The sequence below is a fragment of the Pygocentrus nattereri genome, chromosome 14 (assembly GCF_015220715.1).
Source record: "Pygocentrus nattereri isolate fPygNat1 chromosome 14, fPygNat1.pri, whole genome shotgun sequence".
NCBI lineage: Eukaryota > Metazoa > Chordata > Actinopteri > Characiformes > Serrasalmidae > Pygocentrus > Pygocentrus nattereri.
This window is the reverse complement of record NC_051224.1, coordinates 31,984,560-32,002,500: the sequence shown is the minus strand read 5'-3', so window position 1 is coordinate 32,002,500 and position 17,941 is coordinate 31,984,560. Positions and strand designations below refer to the sequence as shown.

The 17,941-nt window shown below is 36.4% G+C and overlaps 1 protein-coding gene across 1 annotated transcript in view; it reads left to right on the top strand.

The window, feature by feature from the left end:
• The window catches only part of fgf2 (fibroblast growth factor 2), a 19,124-nt gene extending 1,284 nt beyond the window's left edge, over positions 1-17,840 (top strand). The window contains exons 2-3 of the mRNA XM_017709731.2: positions 9,504-9,607; positions 17,236-17,840. Coding sequence (XP_017565220.1) covers positions 9,504-9,607; positions 17,236-17,421 — 290 coding nt within the window. The 3' untranslated portion in view covers positions 17,422-17,840. The remainder of the gene's footprint in view (positions 1-9,503; positions 9,608-17,235) is intronic.
• The last annotated feature ends 101 nt before the right edge of the window (positions 17,841-17,941 follow it).

The following is a 17,941-nucleotide window of genomic DNA, read 5'->3' as shown; positions in this document are numbered from 1 at the left end:
AGCTGATATTTTTTAACATTTAGCCATGTTTCAGCTAAAGCTGATAAACAACAAATTGCATTTAGATTTGTACACTAAATTACCTGTCCAGGAGAAACTTGGCAACTTCACATGAGGAATACATTCATCCCTCATCAGCAATTTCCAGTGGGTAAAGGCCACACCAATGTTTATCATTGTTTTCATTTTCTTTATGTTTTTCATTTCTTTAATGACAAGACTTCACCCTCCCTTCCTTTTTCTTGTGCTAAAGAATAAGTGTGATCCTTCCTTTGTCAAAATTTGGGTTCTAAAACCTCTCACATCACAAAATAGTTAGCCAGCACCTGCAGCAACCACTGATTCTTCTTGTTTCCACGTCTTGCAACAGCATAGAGTACAGCCCAGGTTTCAGGTTATACCTATGGCATATATTCGACGCAGAAGCATAAACTGGCTTTACGTTAACAAAAACACAGTTATTTGTAATTATGAGTGATTATACACACTGGTTTACCATGTCCTGTAACTGATCTGCACCTTTAAGAACATTTAGGAAGTGTTTGGGGACTGAAGATACAAGCTGTTCCAGTTTTAGAAGCAGAATTTGTTTGACATTTTTCAGTTATACAAGCCTGCAGCTGAGCCATCATACAAGTCCTTCATTGTTGCATTGTTTTCTTAATTTGCCAAATGTTTTCAATGTAAGAGAGCTCTGGACTGCAGGCAGGCACTCTCTGCTGATTACATTATGGACTTCCCTGAAAAAGACGGTGTCTAGAAGGCAGCATGTGCTGGTCCAAAATTAAAATCTTTCAGTGTTGATGGTGGTTTCATAGATGTGCAAGTTGCTCACTAATACTCCCCATGTCTTGACAGACACTGACCTTCGAACTTTACACTGGTAACAATCTGGCCGTACCATCTTAGGGTCAAAAGTCAGGGGTATTCAGTTGTGTTTTTTGGTTATTTTGTCATTTTTCCAGATTTCATGAATATTTTCATGTTATTATGCATCTCTTGTAAATCCTTACAACAGACCATTGAGGAATGTTGTTCACAAACATTTGGACTATTTGCTGATGCATTTTTGGTAAAGTGGCGAGCCTCAACCCATTCTTGCTTATAAAGGATTAGACCTTTCCTGGATGTTCCTTTTATAGCCGAACATGATTAAATCATCTCTTTTAAAATGGTTAATTATGTTTCTAGGCTTACACTACCCCTCTTCCAACTTTCTTGAAATGTGTTGCAGGCATCAACTTCTGAATGACTGTGTATTCATAAAAATCAGTGAAGCTGATAAAGTAAAGCATTAGCTATCTTGTCTTTATACTGTTTTTCTTTAAATACGGGGAAAATAGAAAATTGCTGTCTATTTCTATTTAGAAGTAGTCATTATGGAGCATTATAAAGGTTAGTTTTTAAATGTAGGGTTTGCTTTATACTGTGCATCAATATATTATTTTTCTTACAAATAACTTATTTTAAAAATCTATTAAACAATGAAGATGTCAGAGTAGATTTGTAAATGTTTATATGTTAGTCCCTTTTGAGACAATATAGGCTCAAAAAGGCCTATTTAAATATTTAAATCTATAAAAGTGGCTTAAAATGTGTTTTGAAACCACAGTAAGACTTTAAATATCAATATTATATAAAATAAAATACTCAGAAGTTAATATTTCATATATTTGCTAGAAACTGACTGAATGATTACATTTCAAAGATGAAATATCATCAAATATGGCCTAAAAAGTGCATCCTCCAATATAATTACATGTTGAAGGTATTTATTAGCATAACACTTGTTGATTTTAAGTAAAATATTATTCTAAGTGTTGTATTTATACCTTGTTAATATTTCACCTCAGCTCTTTCATTCTGTAAATAACAGTTAAACTCAATATTTAAGATATTATTTTTAAAAATCCATGGTTGTAAAAACTAAGATTTTGCTTGAATATTTTCTTTTGTCCTTTCAGTGTCTTTTCATAACGTCATCATTTAATAATGTTGCTGTCTCTGACCACTTACTACTATATAATACACACTACACTAATGAATGCACCGGTCTACTTTTTGACATACTGTTTTGTTTACAGTACTTACATAAACTAAGCTGCAAAAAACAGCCTGTTTTAAATTCACAGTTTTGATTAGGCCCAATTCTTTGCCAATGAAAGGTTTCTTAGCATCTTGAGATTTGAATGTCAATCTAAAACCTTATTTCATTTTCATAACTTTTGGTCCTGAAGGCAGTTTTAAACCAGTGCACAGGTTATCGCAATGGATAACATGTGAATGTCTTAGTTCAACATCAGATGTGTAAAAACCTGGTGTCCCACACATGCACTGAGGTTATTTGTACCTCAATAATCACATTATAATTGTACATTTTCTTGCTATTAGTTGCTATCACTCAATCCAGGCAATCTAAGTATACTTATTTTTGTGAGAAGAACTAACTGAATGAGAGAGCAGGGGGCGGAGTCCCCCAGAATGCCTAGCAGATTAGTTGATTTCTGTTTATTGGCTCTTATTTTTCCTTCAGATGTTGTTTTCAACATGTTCACATGTTATATACAGGTTATATAGAAGTTTGGATGCACTTCACATGTTTTAGGCATCCTAACCATGAATGTGTTCAGTGTCTCTGCTGAATGGGCAGTTTTCTTGTAAACAAAAGAATCAAAATGCTGCAAAGTTAGTAGTTTTTTTCAAGGTCACAAGAGTACACTTCGGAAATACATTCCTCATTTGCAAAACCATTGGGATGCTGCGCAGAATGTAAATAACAATAGGATGCAGTGATGTGCAAATCATGCAAACCATATTTTTAAAGAAAAAAATATTACCACGACAACATATCAAACGTTGAAACTGAGAAACTTTATTGTTTTTTGCAAAATAAATGCCCACTTTGTGAATCAACCAACAGATGCTTTTTTTTAAGCATTACATTAGCATTACACAACTTTACCAGCCTTTTGTTGCTCAAGTCTCAACTTTTCTGGAACATGTTGTTGGCACTGAATTCAAAATAGGTAAATATTTCCTAAAAAAAAACATAACATTTCTGAGTTTCAACCTTTGAAATGTTTAAATTTTCATGTTTACATTACACTTTTAAAAAAAAAAATTAATTTAATTTTTATTTACATTTTGCATCCCAACATTTTTTGCAAATGGGGTTGTACTTTTTTTAAAGAGTTTTTTGGACATCTTAGCTTGCGATTATTATAATTATGTCCATTATGTGAAAATGAATAATGTAGAAGTTGCTCCAACTTAAAAGCTCTAGTGTCTGCGACTGTATAGTTTGTGTGATATACACTTATACTTTCTTTGTTCAGCTTAAAAATGTAAATGTATAATTGCAAACAACTTGAAAAACTTATCCAGAAAAACTTTTCAAGTTTCCCAATTCGACCAGTTACCTAAAAAAGTAAATAAAATAAAGTTTATTGGGACAACATTTGAGCATAATTGTCAGCTGTGTGAGTTAGCGTATACAAGCTAACGTGCTCTGCTATCCTGATATCCCAGCCAAGCTATTGGCTACATTTATACATCTGCATATTTTTAACATTTTCCTTCAGCATGTTCCTGCATTTGCAATAAAAGTAGAACATTTTTTGATAGAAGGAGTCATGGATATGCACCATTAGAAAAGGTTCAATTAAACCAAGAACAAACTTTAAATGTTAAATGTTTCAGTGCATGGGTCACTGATTGAGCTGTCTTGTCTTAAGTGACCGCAGTCTAGGTCACTCCCCAAATGCAGAACAGCAAGGGGATGCACCACCCCAGGGTTTTATTTACATAAAATTTCACGAGGACTTTTATTTTATGATGCAGAACTTTAGTTCACTATTCATACAGAGATTTAACAACTCTGGTTCTTTGTCTCATTGGCTGCGAATGGGAATGGTCAACGGCAAACTGGGTCAGGATTTGTCGTTTATCATCAAGCGTAGGCAAAAGTTTAAACACACTCAGCCAAAGGACATGTTTTGAACATAATACCTCCTCTACAGGGAACAAACTTTAAAATGGTATTTTTCTGCTATTTTCTATGCATAATTTGTATTTATTTGCTGAGTTTAACATATTGGAACAAAAATAAAACCTAAAATATAAAATAATTTTTATAAAAATCACTTTTGGACAGACCGCGTTTTCAATGTCAAATTCAGCAAATAAACAGTAATTTTTTTAAATGAATTGCATTGAAATGTGTTCTCTGTAGAGGATTTTACTTATGATATGGCTGTAGGTTTATGTAACAAAATCAGTCATAATTCATGTTTCCATAACAATTTCTAACCTGTCTTTATCCTTTAGAGTTAAACAAGCTGTTTTTGAGGCTAATATATGTAAATGAATTCTGTTCTGATTGGTTGCACAGTATTGCACTCTTCGTGTGAATGGGCGGAGCTAAACTGCCGTAGGCTGAATACGTGGATGTATGTAAATACACAGGTTTTTGTGAAATCAAATGCAAACAATGTTTACATACTGCACTAAACTCTCTTCTTTCAAAAAGTGAAGAATATTCAGCTTTTACACCATAAGGGCCCTTTAAAGGCACAGTGACAAACAGACTGTTTGGTCAGTTCTAAGAGAAGTTGCAAAATTGTCAGGTTAAAATGAATAACGACTGCCTTGGATACATAAAACCTCACCTCAGTTCACCACAAGGGATAAAAAATAAACATGGGAAATGGGCCATTTAATAATTTGAATGTAAGTGTGTGTGTGAAGAATGTTTCTTGAGCTTGATGGATGTGAAAATGGCTCTATGGCAGCTGGTGCGTGTTCAGATCTTATGTCCTCACTGAGTGTTTGAGGAGGTTAGGCTGTGTCTGATCACAGAGTGTGGTTAGAGCAGTTAGTGGCTATTCTACATCAGAGCCTGACCACAGAAGACTCAACTGGACATTTGTATCCTTAGCAAAGCTATCTGTGCATGTGGGAGAGAGAAAGATTAGAGTCTTCCTTTCACTTTCATTCTCTCACTCTCTAATCCACACACACACACACACAGCACCTGCTGTGAGTAATGTAAGCCACTGATGATCTTAAAGGGGAATTTCACCAATTTTGCACAACTGCTGCAGGATTATATCATTAAGATGTAAACAAAGGCAACCAGAGTGGTTTCATGTAAAATGATCTGCTCTAGAGAAACTTACCAAGTCAGAATTGAACACAGTGGTGGTGATAGGAACCAGATGTCTGGCAAAAGCTATTGCATGAAATAGTTATGAATACGCTGCCTCATGCCTAAGAACATTGTTTTATGACACATTTTGGCCTAAAGCATGTATGGTTTAAATATATTTGTAGCATTCGTCGCTATGAAAGAGGACATACTTTTTGAACTAGTCGTTGTGCTTTATTAAAGAGCCTTTGTAGGCCATGCTCTACTCAACTATGTTCTAACTGTTCGCTCTACGCCTAAGCTAAGACCTGCGCTCTGTCACGTCCGCAACTCTCGCGGCTTCCAGCTCCTACAGACTCCAGGTCTTATCTGCTCTTACACATCAACACAGCCAGTGGGCTAGCCCTGCCTTCACAACAAGAGTCCTCATAGAATAAACCCAGAGAATAACTGCTGTAGAACTAGTACTCTAACATTCAGGTCAGTTTAGCCAGGCCTATCACAGCTAGACTGTGAGGCCAATCTGTGGCAGCGCCACAGCTGTCTGGTTGGTGCCAGGAGTCCAAAACCCTATTTGGACAGGACAGGTTCTCAGTGTTTTTATCCGCTATGTCAGTCATTTTTACAGACTGCATGCTTCCACGTCAGTAAAGATTCGTTTAAAACCATAAACCAAACCGAAATACACTAAAGGAATAACAGTATGTGGACACCTGACCAAGACAATGATACGAGCTTGTTGGAGATCCCATTCCAAAACCATGGGCATTAATATGGAGTTGGTCCCACCTTTGTGGCTGTAACAGTCTCCACTCTTCTGGGGAGGCTTTCCACAAGATTTTGGATTGTGTTTGTGGGACTTTGTGCCCATTAAGTCAAAAGAGCATTTGTAAGGTCAGGCACTGATGTTGGACGAGAAGGCTTGGCTAGCATTGTCTGCACTCTCTCGGCTTCCAGCTCTGCTCTCACACATCAACACAGCCAGCAGGATAGCCCTGCCTTCACAATAGGAGTCCTTATAGAATAAACCCAGAGAGTTACTGCTGTAGAACTAATAGTCTAAGATTAACATGCAGAACATGCTACAATTCTCATGGAGGCATTATAAGGCAAAACAGTCCCTAAAGAAAATAAAGAAATGGCTATTTGACCATCATCAACAATATATACATAAAGCCCAGAAGACATGTAGGTTTATTGCTTGTTTTGGGTAGTAAATAAAATGTCTATATTCGTGTTGTAGACATCACGACCCCTGGTTCCCATTGCCGCCACTGTAGAGAACTGTGATGCATTTCAGATAAAACTACTCCTACTTTTGTGTACATTTCATTGGTGAAATTATGCAGACACTGATAAAATTCCCCAAGTAGTTCAGCCAGGCCTATTACAGGGACATTGCAAGCTCAATCCTTGGCAATGCCACAGCTATCTGGTGCCAGGAGTCCAAAACACTACTGAGATGGGATTACTTTTAAATGAGGACTTGGAGTGACAAATGGTGTTTTTATTACAGTCTGAATCCACCATGTGAGCCATTTCAACCCAAAGGTGTTCAGAGGGGGTTGAGGTCAGGGCTCAGTGCAGGTCACTGGAGTTCCTCCATACCAAACCATTTTGTCAAACCATGCCATTATGAATCTTGCTTTGTGCACAGGTGTCTAGCATGTGCTAGCCTCCACCCTCCAGCATGGTAGCATCATGAGATAGGAGTAAACAGCAGGAAGAAAAATCCCAAAACAAAACAGTGATTTTCTCTTTTTTTCATTCATCTTTCTCCCCTATTCCACCTACAATGTATACCATAACCGTGTATCTCCCTTTCTATATCATTACTAAATATGGTCTTTTATATTTTTCATGATGCTCCAAAATTGCTTGCAAAAAAAATCACTTTACATGAACTTACATTAACCCTCTACAGGCGTGGTGTTGCCGTATGGCAACAATTACTTTATCTTAATTTTACTAAAAGGCAGTGATATAAAATCTGTTTTCTAATTTAATTGTAGAAAAAGGGTGTTTTATTTTGAAAGGACAAATACATCATGTACATGACCAGGAATTTTTATTATGATGTTGTTATTACCATACATTCCAAATGCCATTTGGAATTCATTTCCAATATTTGTAAATATCGGGTCTTACATTTCACTAAGTATAAGTTGGATTAATCTGTTCTTGTTTTCAATAAAAGCATAAAAGGATGTTTTTAGAGAAAAATGTTATTTTATGGCGCTTTTTTTTTATTTTATGGTGCTATGGTATATGTCCAATGGCAACAATTTATCAAGTAAACCACTACATTTTTAGAAGTAAATATATTTTTGCAAAAATTTCCATTATTTATTCAATTTCAAATAACAAAAACACATTTAAAAATCTACCATGTTTAAGTAATAATTCATGCAATAGAGGGTTAAAACATTTGTAACGTTCTGTAAAGTTCTCTTGTGTCACTTCAGTTTTGTGTCTTCACTCATCCTAAAATGTGGAAAATATAAAAATAAGAAAAACTCCTCTGTGAGATTTTCCTAAACGAATCCGGGGCAATCTCACAGCGCATCATGTGCTCAGTGTTGTTTGGAATTGACCCATCACGCACATGCAATCCCTGCAAAAAGACATGATCTCAGCATCAAAGAATGCTCAAATTTCCCAAATCTGCCTCACCAGGAGGCGAGTCGTCTCTTTTCTGTCAAAACCTCAAGACTATCCAGACTGCATACTCCTGAGTTTGAGCCTAGCTGTCCATGTGGAAGTGATTAGAGGGGTGTTCAGGAATTAGTGGTGAGGGATAGCGTGCCTGTGATCGGCACCAAGGTGCCGGCTTTGTTGACATCCTGAACGGAAGCACCAGAGGCATCATGCTCATTTGAATTCTTCAGATGTTGTTTTCAGAGAGTAATTCAACTTTTGGGATATTTTTATAGTAATTGAGAGATCTACTGATTATTTTGGTGATTTATCAAGTAATCTGAGCTTTTAAAATAAGCGTCACCCCTTAAATGGCCAAAACCTCCTGCCTGGTCTAGACTTTTATTATTACACACTCCTGTAAATTAGGAATATCACAGCCAGTTTGCATTGTAGTCATTGTAGTTACTGAAGACTGGAATTGGAAAAATAAGGAATGTTAAGAGGTTAACTGAACAATGACAAATAATAACAAATTCAGAGCCTTTCAAAGATTTCACATATTTCAATGCCTTTTCACAATAGCAACAAAACACAATTTTTGCCTCTCTCAGAGGTTCCTCAACTGCACAATGATTTTTTAAATTAAATAATATTGATGGAACATATTTCTGTGTAAATTAGTATGATTTATATATCATTTATATATGATTTATATATGATTTATATATGATTTATATAAGATATATATATCTTATCAACTTCACTGTTTTTTTAAATATACACTCATTCTAACATTCATGCCTGCAACATGTCCTAAAAAAGTTAGGACAGCGACAATTTAAGAATAGTAATGTGGTGAAATGCTTGAAACACATGAAACAGTTGATGTAATCATGCTTGGGTGTAAAAGAAGCATCTGGGAAAGGCCTAGGCCTTTATGAACATTACTGGTTGCTGCATCCACAACAGTTAAGACTTTACTATGAAAAATTGAAGTAATTTATCAACCACATCCAGAAGCGCTTCTGAATTCAATGGGTTCTTACTTGAAATGGTTTGAGGCATGTATTGTGCTTTGATGAGCCAACTTTTTAAATTGTTTTAGGAAATAATACACTTTGTATTCTCTGGGCCTAATACAAAAAGGTCCATCCAGATTGTGACCTGCGTACATTTCAAAAGTCAGGGATTGTCATGGCACATTGTATTAAGGTATTAATGCCCATGGTATGGGTACCTTGCAAATCTGTGAAGGCAACATTAACACTGAAAGATAGAAGCACATTTTAGAGCAAAATATGCTGCCTTCCAGATGACGTCTTTTTAAGGGGCATCCATGCTTATTTCAACATGACAACACCAAGAAACATTTCTGCTCGATTTAGCATGATTTAGCATAATGGCATGCCCCTCTTCCAACTTTTTTGGAATGTCTTTATGACATCATATTTGGAATGAAAGTATATTTCCAAAATAACAACATTAAATTCATAAAGTAAAACATTGAATATGCTTTTTTGTATTGTTTTCAATTTAATACAGGTTGAAAAGAATTGACCAATCACTGCTTTCTGCTTTTATTAGCATTTCACATACTGTCCCCCCTGTTTGGGAGTTAGAGTTTGTAACTTACATGGTATGGACATATGTTGTGAAACTGCCACCTCAAGATAATTGGGTGACTGACACTTTTATTATATTTGTCTTGTCCTGACAGTTCGGCTGCAGCTCCAGGCCACATCGGTAGGAGAGGTGGTCATCAAAGGCTTGTCTGCAAACCGCTACCTGGCCATGAGCTCTGACGGGAGGCTATATGGAGCAGTGAGTCCATTACATACACAAACATTGCACTGCTTTAAAAAGGTATTCTGTTAGAAAAAGTAACTGTTACGAACGTGTTTAATATAAAATTGTATTCTTTGTCAGTTTTCAACAAAGTAATACAGTAAAGACTAAACAGGCTTCTCATAGGGGAAACAACATATGTAAATGTAAAAATATTTCCCTTGGAGATCCTTCTGTTGAACTAAAGATGATTTTTTGTCTTCGATAATGTTGTCAGAACATAGTTTGGAAATCTGTATCATTTTCAAAAATAGGTTTTCGTCTATGTAGGTGAGCAAGCGAGTTAATATTTATAAAAATGTTTATGTTGTTTTGAAATACTACTTTATTGTACCAGTACATTGTTTTTTTTTTATATCCAAAAGATCACACTTGTGCCTGTTTTAACTCAGCACAGCCATTTTTGTGGAGAGGTGTGAATTCCTTTCATCCCTCATTGCTTATTGGCAGCTCAACACATCCCAAATATTTCACACACAGACAGCCAACAGTGTCCTAGTTAATCTCATACCAGAGTTAATGGCAAAATATTTTATTTGAATACATTAATTTATATTCATTTACATTATCCAAGTCGATTTCCATTACACTGGTGGAATGGTCACTAAGGGGCCTGTAAAAATAGGCTACACAACCTCTGGGCCAAAATTTGCCCAAACTGTCAATGTATTTAAACAGTAGTTTGGATAAGAAAACTTTCAAGTCAGTAGTTAGCAAAATCTGCTCTTTATAGAAAGTAAGACATTTTGATAAACATGAAATATTAGTGAATACCTGTAGCAAATAGTATTTTCTCTTTCTTAATAAGATGTGACATAGTTAGGCAAACAGAAATGAAACAGTGATTGCTGAATGTTCAGTTAGGTCACAGTAGGGCTGGGTGATAAGACCATATTCATCACTATTCATAGTATTTTGAGGACGCTATTATGGTAGGCAACTTCAAATTCATTCGGCCTCTCATAACCAACCAAGCAACTGACCCAGCAAGAGCATGGAAACTTTTTTTTTTTTTTATGAATACTCAATTTAAAACTATTATATTAAATTAAATATTAATATTTAAAGCGTGTTAACAAAAATGTTGCCTTGATTTTATTTGATTTGCTGCTGTAGTGATAAAAAATGAAAGCCAAAATTGTAACAGCTGAGATTTAATGCTGTCTTACTTCTGTTGCATCCCAAACTTCATACTATCACCCTAAATATAATGTAAAAAAAATAGCACAGTACATGTAACTGCTGCACCATTTAAAGTGGAATGGAAAACTCAAATAAAAAGCTGGCAAATGTGAAGCTTAATTATATTTATTATTTAAGAGCAATTTTTATTCATTTTGTAAAACCTCATACATTGGAATGTTCTGAGCTCAAGAGATATGCAGGTTATATGGATCCTGTCCACCAATCAAACTCATCCTCTCCATGTAGCATTTTCTAGAGACTGCAACTAAAGTGTCCACATAACTTTTAATCTTTTTTGTGGTCATTCTGGTCCATTTTATTTGGTCTCCATCTACCTGTAGGGTTGTAGCTGCAGCAACAGTGTGGAGAAACACTATATCTGAAAAGCTTGCCTACCAAAATGGCGACGGGGTGTTCTTAATGATGTAAATGAATACTATGAATATACTTTGAATATGCAATATGCTTATCAGTGCATCACTGCATGTTTCATTCGCAAAGAGAGCACAGTTAGGCCTGTTCAAATGGATGCAGAATATAAAACAGTGGAGAATATGAAACACAATAAAACTTGATAGACAGGGTTGGGAAAAATACTTTGAAAATCTAGTGATGGCTGAATACTTAATACACTGTCCTAAATATATTCTGTAACTTTTTCATTACAATACATAAAAAGTAACAGATACAGAATACATTTAATATACATCTTGGTAAGGCACATAGGAAAACCCCTGTTTGTCGCTATTACTGGTTGGCAGTTTTCTTCATCTAATTATTCTGTTAATACATTTAATTAAAAATATGCTTATCATTGAAATGAAGTAATGAAGTCCAAATATTCTTTTTTCCTTGCTGCCTGCTTCAGTCCCCTGCTGCTCCCACAATCCCCAATCAGTACAACATTGATGCTAAACTTATCACTCACAGACATATTCAATGGTGGGATATAGTTTGATCTCAAATAAGAGCTCAGTAACACTGGGATCAATCACTGATCATCACATTGATTTATCAGTCTACTCAGGCTTCAGCAGAGTTCAGTAACACTGAGATTAATAACTGATCATCACCTTGATTTATCAGTCTACTCAGGCTTTAGTAGAGCTCAGTAACACTGAGATTAATAACTGACTCATCACCTTGATTTATCAGTCTACTCAGGCTTTAGTAGAGCTCAGTAACACTGAGATTAATAACTGACTCATCACCTTGATTTATCAGTCTACTCAGGCTTTAGTAGAGCTAAGTAACACTGAGATTAATAACTGATCATGACATTGATTTATCAGTCTACTCAGGCTTCAGCAGAGTTCAGTAACACTGAGATTAATAACTGATCATTACCTTGATTTATCAGTCTACTCAGGCTTTAGTAGAGCTGAGTAACACTGAGATTAATAACTGATCATCACCTTGATTTATCAGTCTACTCAGGCTTTAGTAGAGCTCAGTAATACTGAGATTAATAATTGATCATCACATTAATTTATCATTCTACTCAGGCTTTAGCAGAGCCCAGTAACACTGAGATTGATAACTGATCACATTGATTCATCAGTCTACTTAGACTTTGGCAGAGCTCAGTAACACTCAAATTGATAACTGATCATTTTGATTTATCAGTTCATTCAGGCTGTAGCAGAGCCCAGTAACACTAGGACTGCTAACTGATCACATTGATTTATCAGTCTACTCAGGCTTTAGCAGAGCCCAGTAACACTAAGATTGATAACTGATCACATTGATTTATCAGTCTACTCAGGCTTTAGCAGAGCTCAGTAACACTGAGATTAATAACTGATCATATTGATTTATCAGTCTACTCAAGCTTTAGCAGAGCTCAGTGCCACTAAGATTAATATCTGATCATATTGATTTATCAGTCTACTCAGGCTTTAGCAGAGCTCAGTAACACTGAGATTAATAACTGACTCATCACCTTGATTTATCAGTCTACTCAGGCTTTAGCAGAGCTCAGTAACACTGAGATTAATAACTGACTCATCACATTGATTTATCAGTCTACTCAGGCTTTAGCAGAGCTCAGTAACACTGAGATTAATAACTGACTCATCACCTTGATTTATCAGTCTACTCAGGCTTTAGCAGAGCTCAGTAACACTGAGATTAATAACTGACTCATCACATTGATTTATCAGTCTACTCAGGCTTTAGCAGTGCTCAGTAATACTGAGATTAATAATTGATCATCACATTAATTTATCATTCTACTCAGGCTTTTGCACCCACACTCCCCAATCAGTACAACATTGATGCTAAACTTATCACTCACAGACATATCCAATGGTGAGATATAGTTTAGAGATATAGTCTACTCAGGCTTTAGTAGGAACGTATGTGTTTGTAAAGAAGCCATTGATTAAGGCCCTCTTTAGAATTTGACTGAATAGCATGTTGGCTATATGCCCTGCACTGATTCTAAACGAAGTTGGTAAACAAGCATTGATGCTGTTTTTTTTGCATGTTTTTGTTTTATTTAGTAAGTATTCTAAAAGCATTTCTTAAAAATGTAAAAAGTAAATATATTCTGAATACTGCCTTTACAAAATGTGTCTGACTGAATACAGATCATCAATATTCTAATCCCAACCCTGTTGATAGTGTTTTTTAAACTGTGCCACTGTTGGGTTTTGTCTGTTCCAACCTAATAAACATTTAGTAGTATCTGGGCCACAGTGGATTAACAGTATTATATTATGAACTGAGCAAATGTGGTCCTATTTAAGCCTGAAACAGGGGTCACTGGAGTCAAATGGTGAGTCGGTCCACTCTGTTTGCACATGGTTACACAACAGGTTCAGAGCAGGCACGGTATATCATCACAAATGAATGAACTGCTCACCGCCCACACTGCGACTGATGTGGTTCATGGTCAAACAGATGGTAACACACATTTCCTTATGATGTTTAAAGAAGGAAAGTTTTGGCCTGTTAGTTTACACTGAAAAGGCAAAACACCACCACTATAAGGAAATATGTCATAACTGTCATTATCTGTCTTCTCTCTTGAATAAACACATTTTCAATCGTTTTTCATCAAGTTTGCCTCTGAAATCATATTCTCTGCTGATGTATTTTTGAAGTGTTATTGTGGTGCTCCTAACTGTATGCAATGTTTTAAGACCACTGTCCTGTTGAGTGTCACATAGACTCTATGTGATAGGACTGTAAACAGTGTAGATCAGCAATAGACAGTGTAGACAGCCAAAGCCAAGTTTCCACAGAGGACTTACAACTGTTCTTGGCCTGCATTCATTTCTATTCATGGTTGATATTATTTTAAAACTTAGTAATAAATCTGGCTTGGAAAATCAAAGTGTCCACCTCCATGCCTTGACCTGAGTAACTAACTAACTAGCTAAGAGCACTGTACATACTTTAGTACGATCAAAGCCACTGACCTGTACTTTATTGCACATCTTAGTGGCTTTGGATCATTTGGGTCAGTTGCTGCATCTCAGTATGAAGGACCAAAAGGTTTGGGTCATGTGGGTCACATGCAGCATTTCTGTTTATGGTAACTAAAGTTTTGGGTCATTTGAGTCAGTTGCAATATGTCACTTTGGGGTATCTAAAGGTTTTGGGCTGTTTAGGCCTTTGCAGAGGTTTGGGACATTTACATCAGTTGCAGCATTTCTGACTGGAGAACCAAAAGGTTTGGGTCATGTGGGTCACATGCAGCGTCTCTGTGTAGGTTGACCTAAAGTTTTGTATGATTTGGGTCAGTTGCAACATCTCAGTATGGGGCATCTACAGGCTTTGCAGAGGTTTGGGACGTTTGGGGCAGTTGAAGCATTGCAGTATGGGGGGCCTGAAAGTGCTAGAGACATTTGGTGCAGTTGCAGTCTCTGTATAAGACACTAAAGGTTTGAGTCAGTACATGCGGACCTAAAGTTTAGGTCAACTGCAGCATCTTGAGACAAAAAAGCTTTGATCATTTAGGTTACTTGCAGTGTCTCAGTATAGAGGACCTAAAGGTTTGGGTCAAGTGTTTCTGTATGGGGGATCTAAAGGGTTGGGCCATCAGGCATTTGCACAGGTGTAAGTAATTTGTATCAGGCGCAGTGTCTCTGTATGGGGGACCTAAAGATTTGTTACATTTGGGTAAGTTGCAATGTCTCTGTACGGGGGACCTAAAAGTTTGGGTCAGTTGCAGAGTCTCTGTATGGGGAACCCAAATGTTTGGGTCATTGGGCCAAATGCAGCATATCTCTATCTGGGACCTAAAGGGTTTTAGGCCTTTGGGGACTTTGCAGCATCACTGTGGGGGAATTAAATGTTTTTGGATCATTTGGAGGTTTGCAATGTCGCTGTATAGGAGATCTAAAGCTTTTGGGTCAGTTGTGTTGTCTCTGTATGGAGTATGTACATGGTTTTAGGACATTTAGGCTTTTGCAGTGTACTGTCTGTGGAATCTAAAGATTTGGGCCATTTGAGCTTTTGCAGCGTCACCCTATGGGGGGCCTAAACGTTTTTGGTCCACCTGGGCCTTTGAAGCATCACTGTATGGTTGACTTAAAGGTTTGGGCCATTTAGGCCAGTTGCAATGTCTATGTATGGGGGTGCAAATGACGATTTATTAAGGTTTCCCATTGTTGATAATAGCACGGTGTCAACACTACTTATGTGAAATACTGAGCTTGCATAATAACTTTCATTTTTGGTCAGCTGAGTGGATAATTTCTGCAACAAATCAAACAAGGAGAAAAACACATTTGTCAAATTGTGATAGCTCTCCAAAAGCATAGAAAGCACTACTACAGAAATAATAACAGGAAATGTGGTGCGAATGCCAGTTCGTCTGTAAAAGTTTCAAGATGTTCTTTTACTGAAATTCAAACATGACATATAATCCAACTACATTTAACACGCTGTTTTACAAAAGGCCCTGTGTCTGTGTGACTAAGTTTCCTACTCCAGTGCTTATTCTTTTTTGTATTATGGCCACGCTACGCTACATGTGCAGCTAAGCTCGAAACATTTGGGTCAGGGGTCATGGAGGGAGAACCTTGCCTTAATTAACTCTCTTATACAAACACACAGAGACTTCATAAAACTTGTCTGCTTGTCTGGCCTCTCAGTAAAACAATTGCGATACTGTTGCCTTTACTGTGTTAAACAGGAATGAATCAATGAAGTGTTGCTGGATTTTCTTTGAAGCTGACTAAAGGAAAATGTTTCCTTTCATGACAAACTATTTAACCATAAAAACGTCATTTTGTGAAATTCTCACCAAATTCAAATGAAAACACTGTTCCCAAAAGAGAAGAATATGCCAAAATCATGAACACCGATGAATTCAGGAAACACTGATGCAATCTTGGCATCAAAACCTACTTCTATTTGGGGAACATTATCCAGGCCTTATGACCCGGTATTCTTGCAGTTATTTCAGGTTCTTTAGAACTTAGCTTCTAAATTTAGTTTTGTGTGAACCAAACACTGCTTGTAATTACTGTTCTCTATTTTTAGAAAATAAGCTAGATCTTGAGCACAAGTTCAGATCATATCAAGCTTGGCACACAATGCATTGATACATAACTGACAAATATGGACATTTAAGTATAGGTATTTACAAAGATTGTGTTATAATCTATTTAAACCCAAGGCATTCATTGAGATAGTAATAAGCTCTGATAAGTGAAATAAAGAAAATGCTGCCACATTTTCACATCACTACTGGCCATATTTTAGCCACACCTCTGCATTTTAGAGCTAGAAGTGAGACTTATTAGAGAGCTTCCCTGTCCCTCATGGCCACTTCAAAGCTAGATTCCTTTGCTTTGTAAAGTCTGTAAATCAGTGTGTAAAATTAAGAACTGTCACTACAGAAACACATATTTTCGACAATTGAAGATTTTTTTATTTTAAGGAAAAATATTATGATTTTATGCGTGTACAACTTTGCAAAGTTGTGTTTGCTAGTCATGTACTGGCTAGTGTTTTAAAGTTAAGCTCAAAATGAACTAAAATAGTCACTACCGAACTATTTGCTACTGAAATATTTGGTAAAGTTGTAAATGACAAAATGAAACATCATTTGTTTTCATAAAATAAACACAATTAAAGTATATGGTCATTCAAGTCAGTTAAAAAGCCACAATGTCTTTTAAACCATATACAGGCCACTTCATTAGGTACAGGTACCTTGTGACTATACTCACTGTCCACTTTCTCAGCTCTACTTATAATACAGGCACACTTTGTAGCTCTATAATTACAGATTGTATATGAAGAAGGTCTTCATATTTGCTTGTAGCGCATGCAGTTAAAGAAGCATTTAATTTAAAAAAGTTGAGCCTAGTGGATGCAGAACTTTAGGCGTTTTGTTTATTTATGTATTTACTTTTTACCTGACACAATCAACAATCTAGTTCTTGTTCTTTATCTGCTAGAGACGAACGACTGAAGAATGTCATTTCCTGGAGCGTTTGGAGGCGAACAACTACAACACCTACAGATCACGTAAATATCCGGATTGGTACGTGGCCCTGAAGAGGACAGGGCAGTACAAGAGTGGATCTAAAACCGGACCTGGCCAAAAGGCTATCCTCTTTCTCCCCATGTCTGCCAAGGGCTGAACTTCTTCTGTGTGAGTTTTCGCCACCAGTTGAAGGCGAAAGGTTCTTCAGAGATGTGAAAAGCAATGTGGATAACCAAATAGAGTGACTTAATAATATAAAATTAATCTTTTTTAACCAGCTATCAAACAATAAAATGCGACAGATTCCACAGATCAGCCATGATTACAAACACTGAAAACTTGAATCTTCTTTCACAAGCTTGTGGAAGGATCTATTGTTCTAAAGGCTGTGCTGTCACTCCAGTTTGACCTTGCACCAAAGTTATAGGAATGAGTTTTGTAAGTCAAAATTGCTCTTCACTGACTTTTAGCTGGGGTCCACACTTTGATAGAATGTCATAACTACATAATGTGAGTTTAAATTATGCTGCTTCTGAGACTTCCATATATCTTCTATTATAACCTTGCAGTATAGTTGATTTTAACAAAAAGGGATTTTGTGGGAGGAAAAAAAAACACTATGGATTGTTAATTTTATGTAGTTTCTATTAGGTTTATGACAATATATTACATGTAAC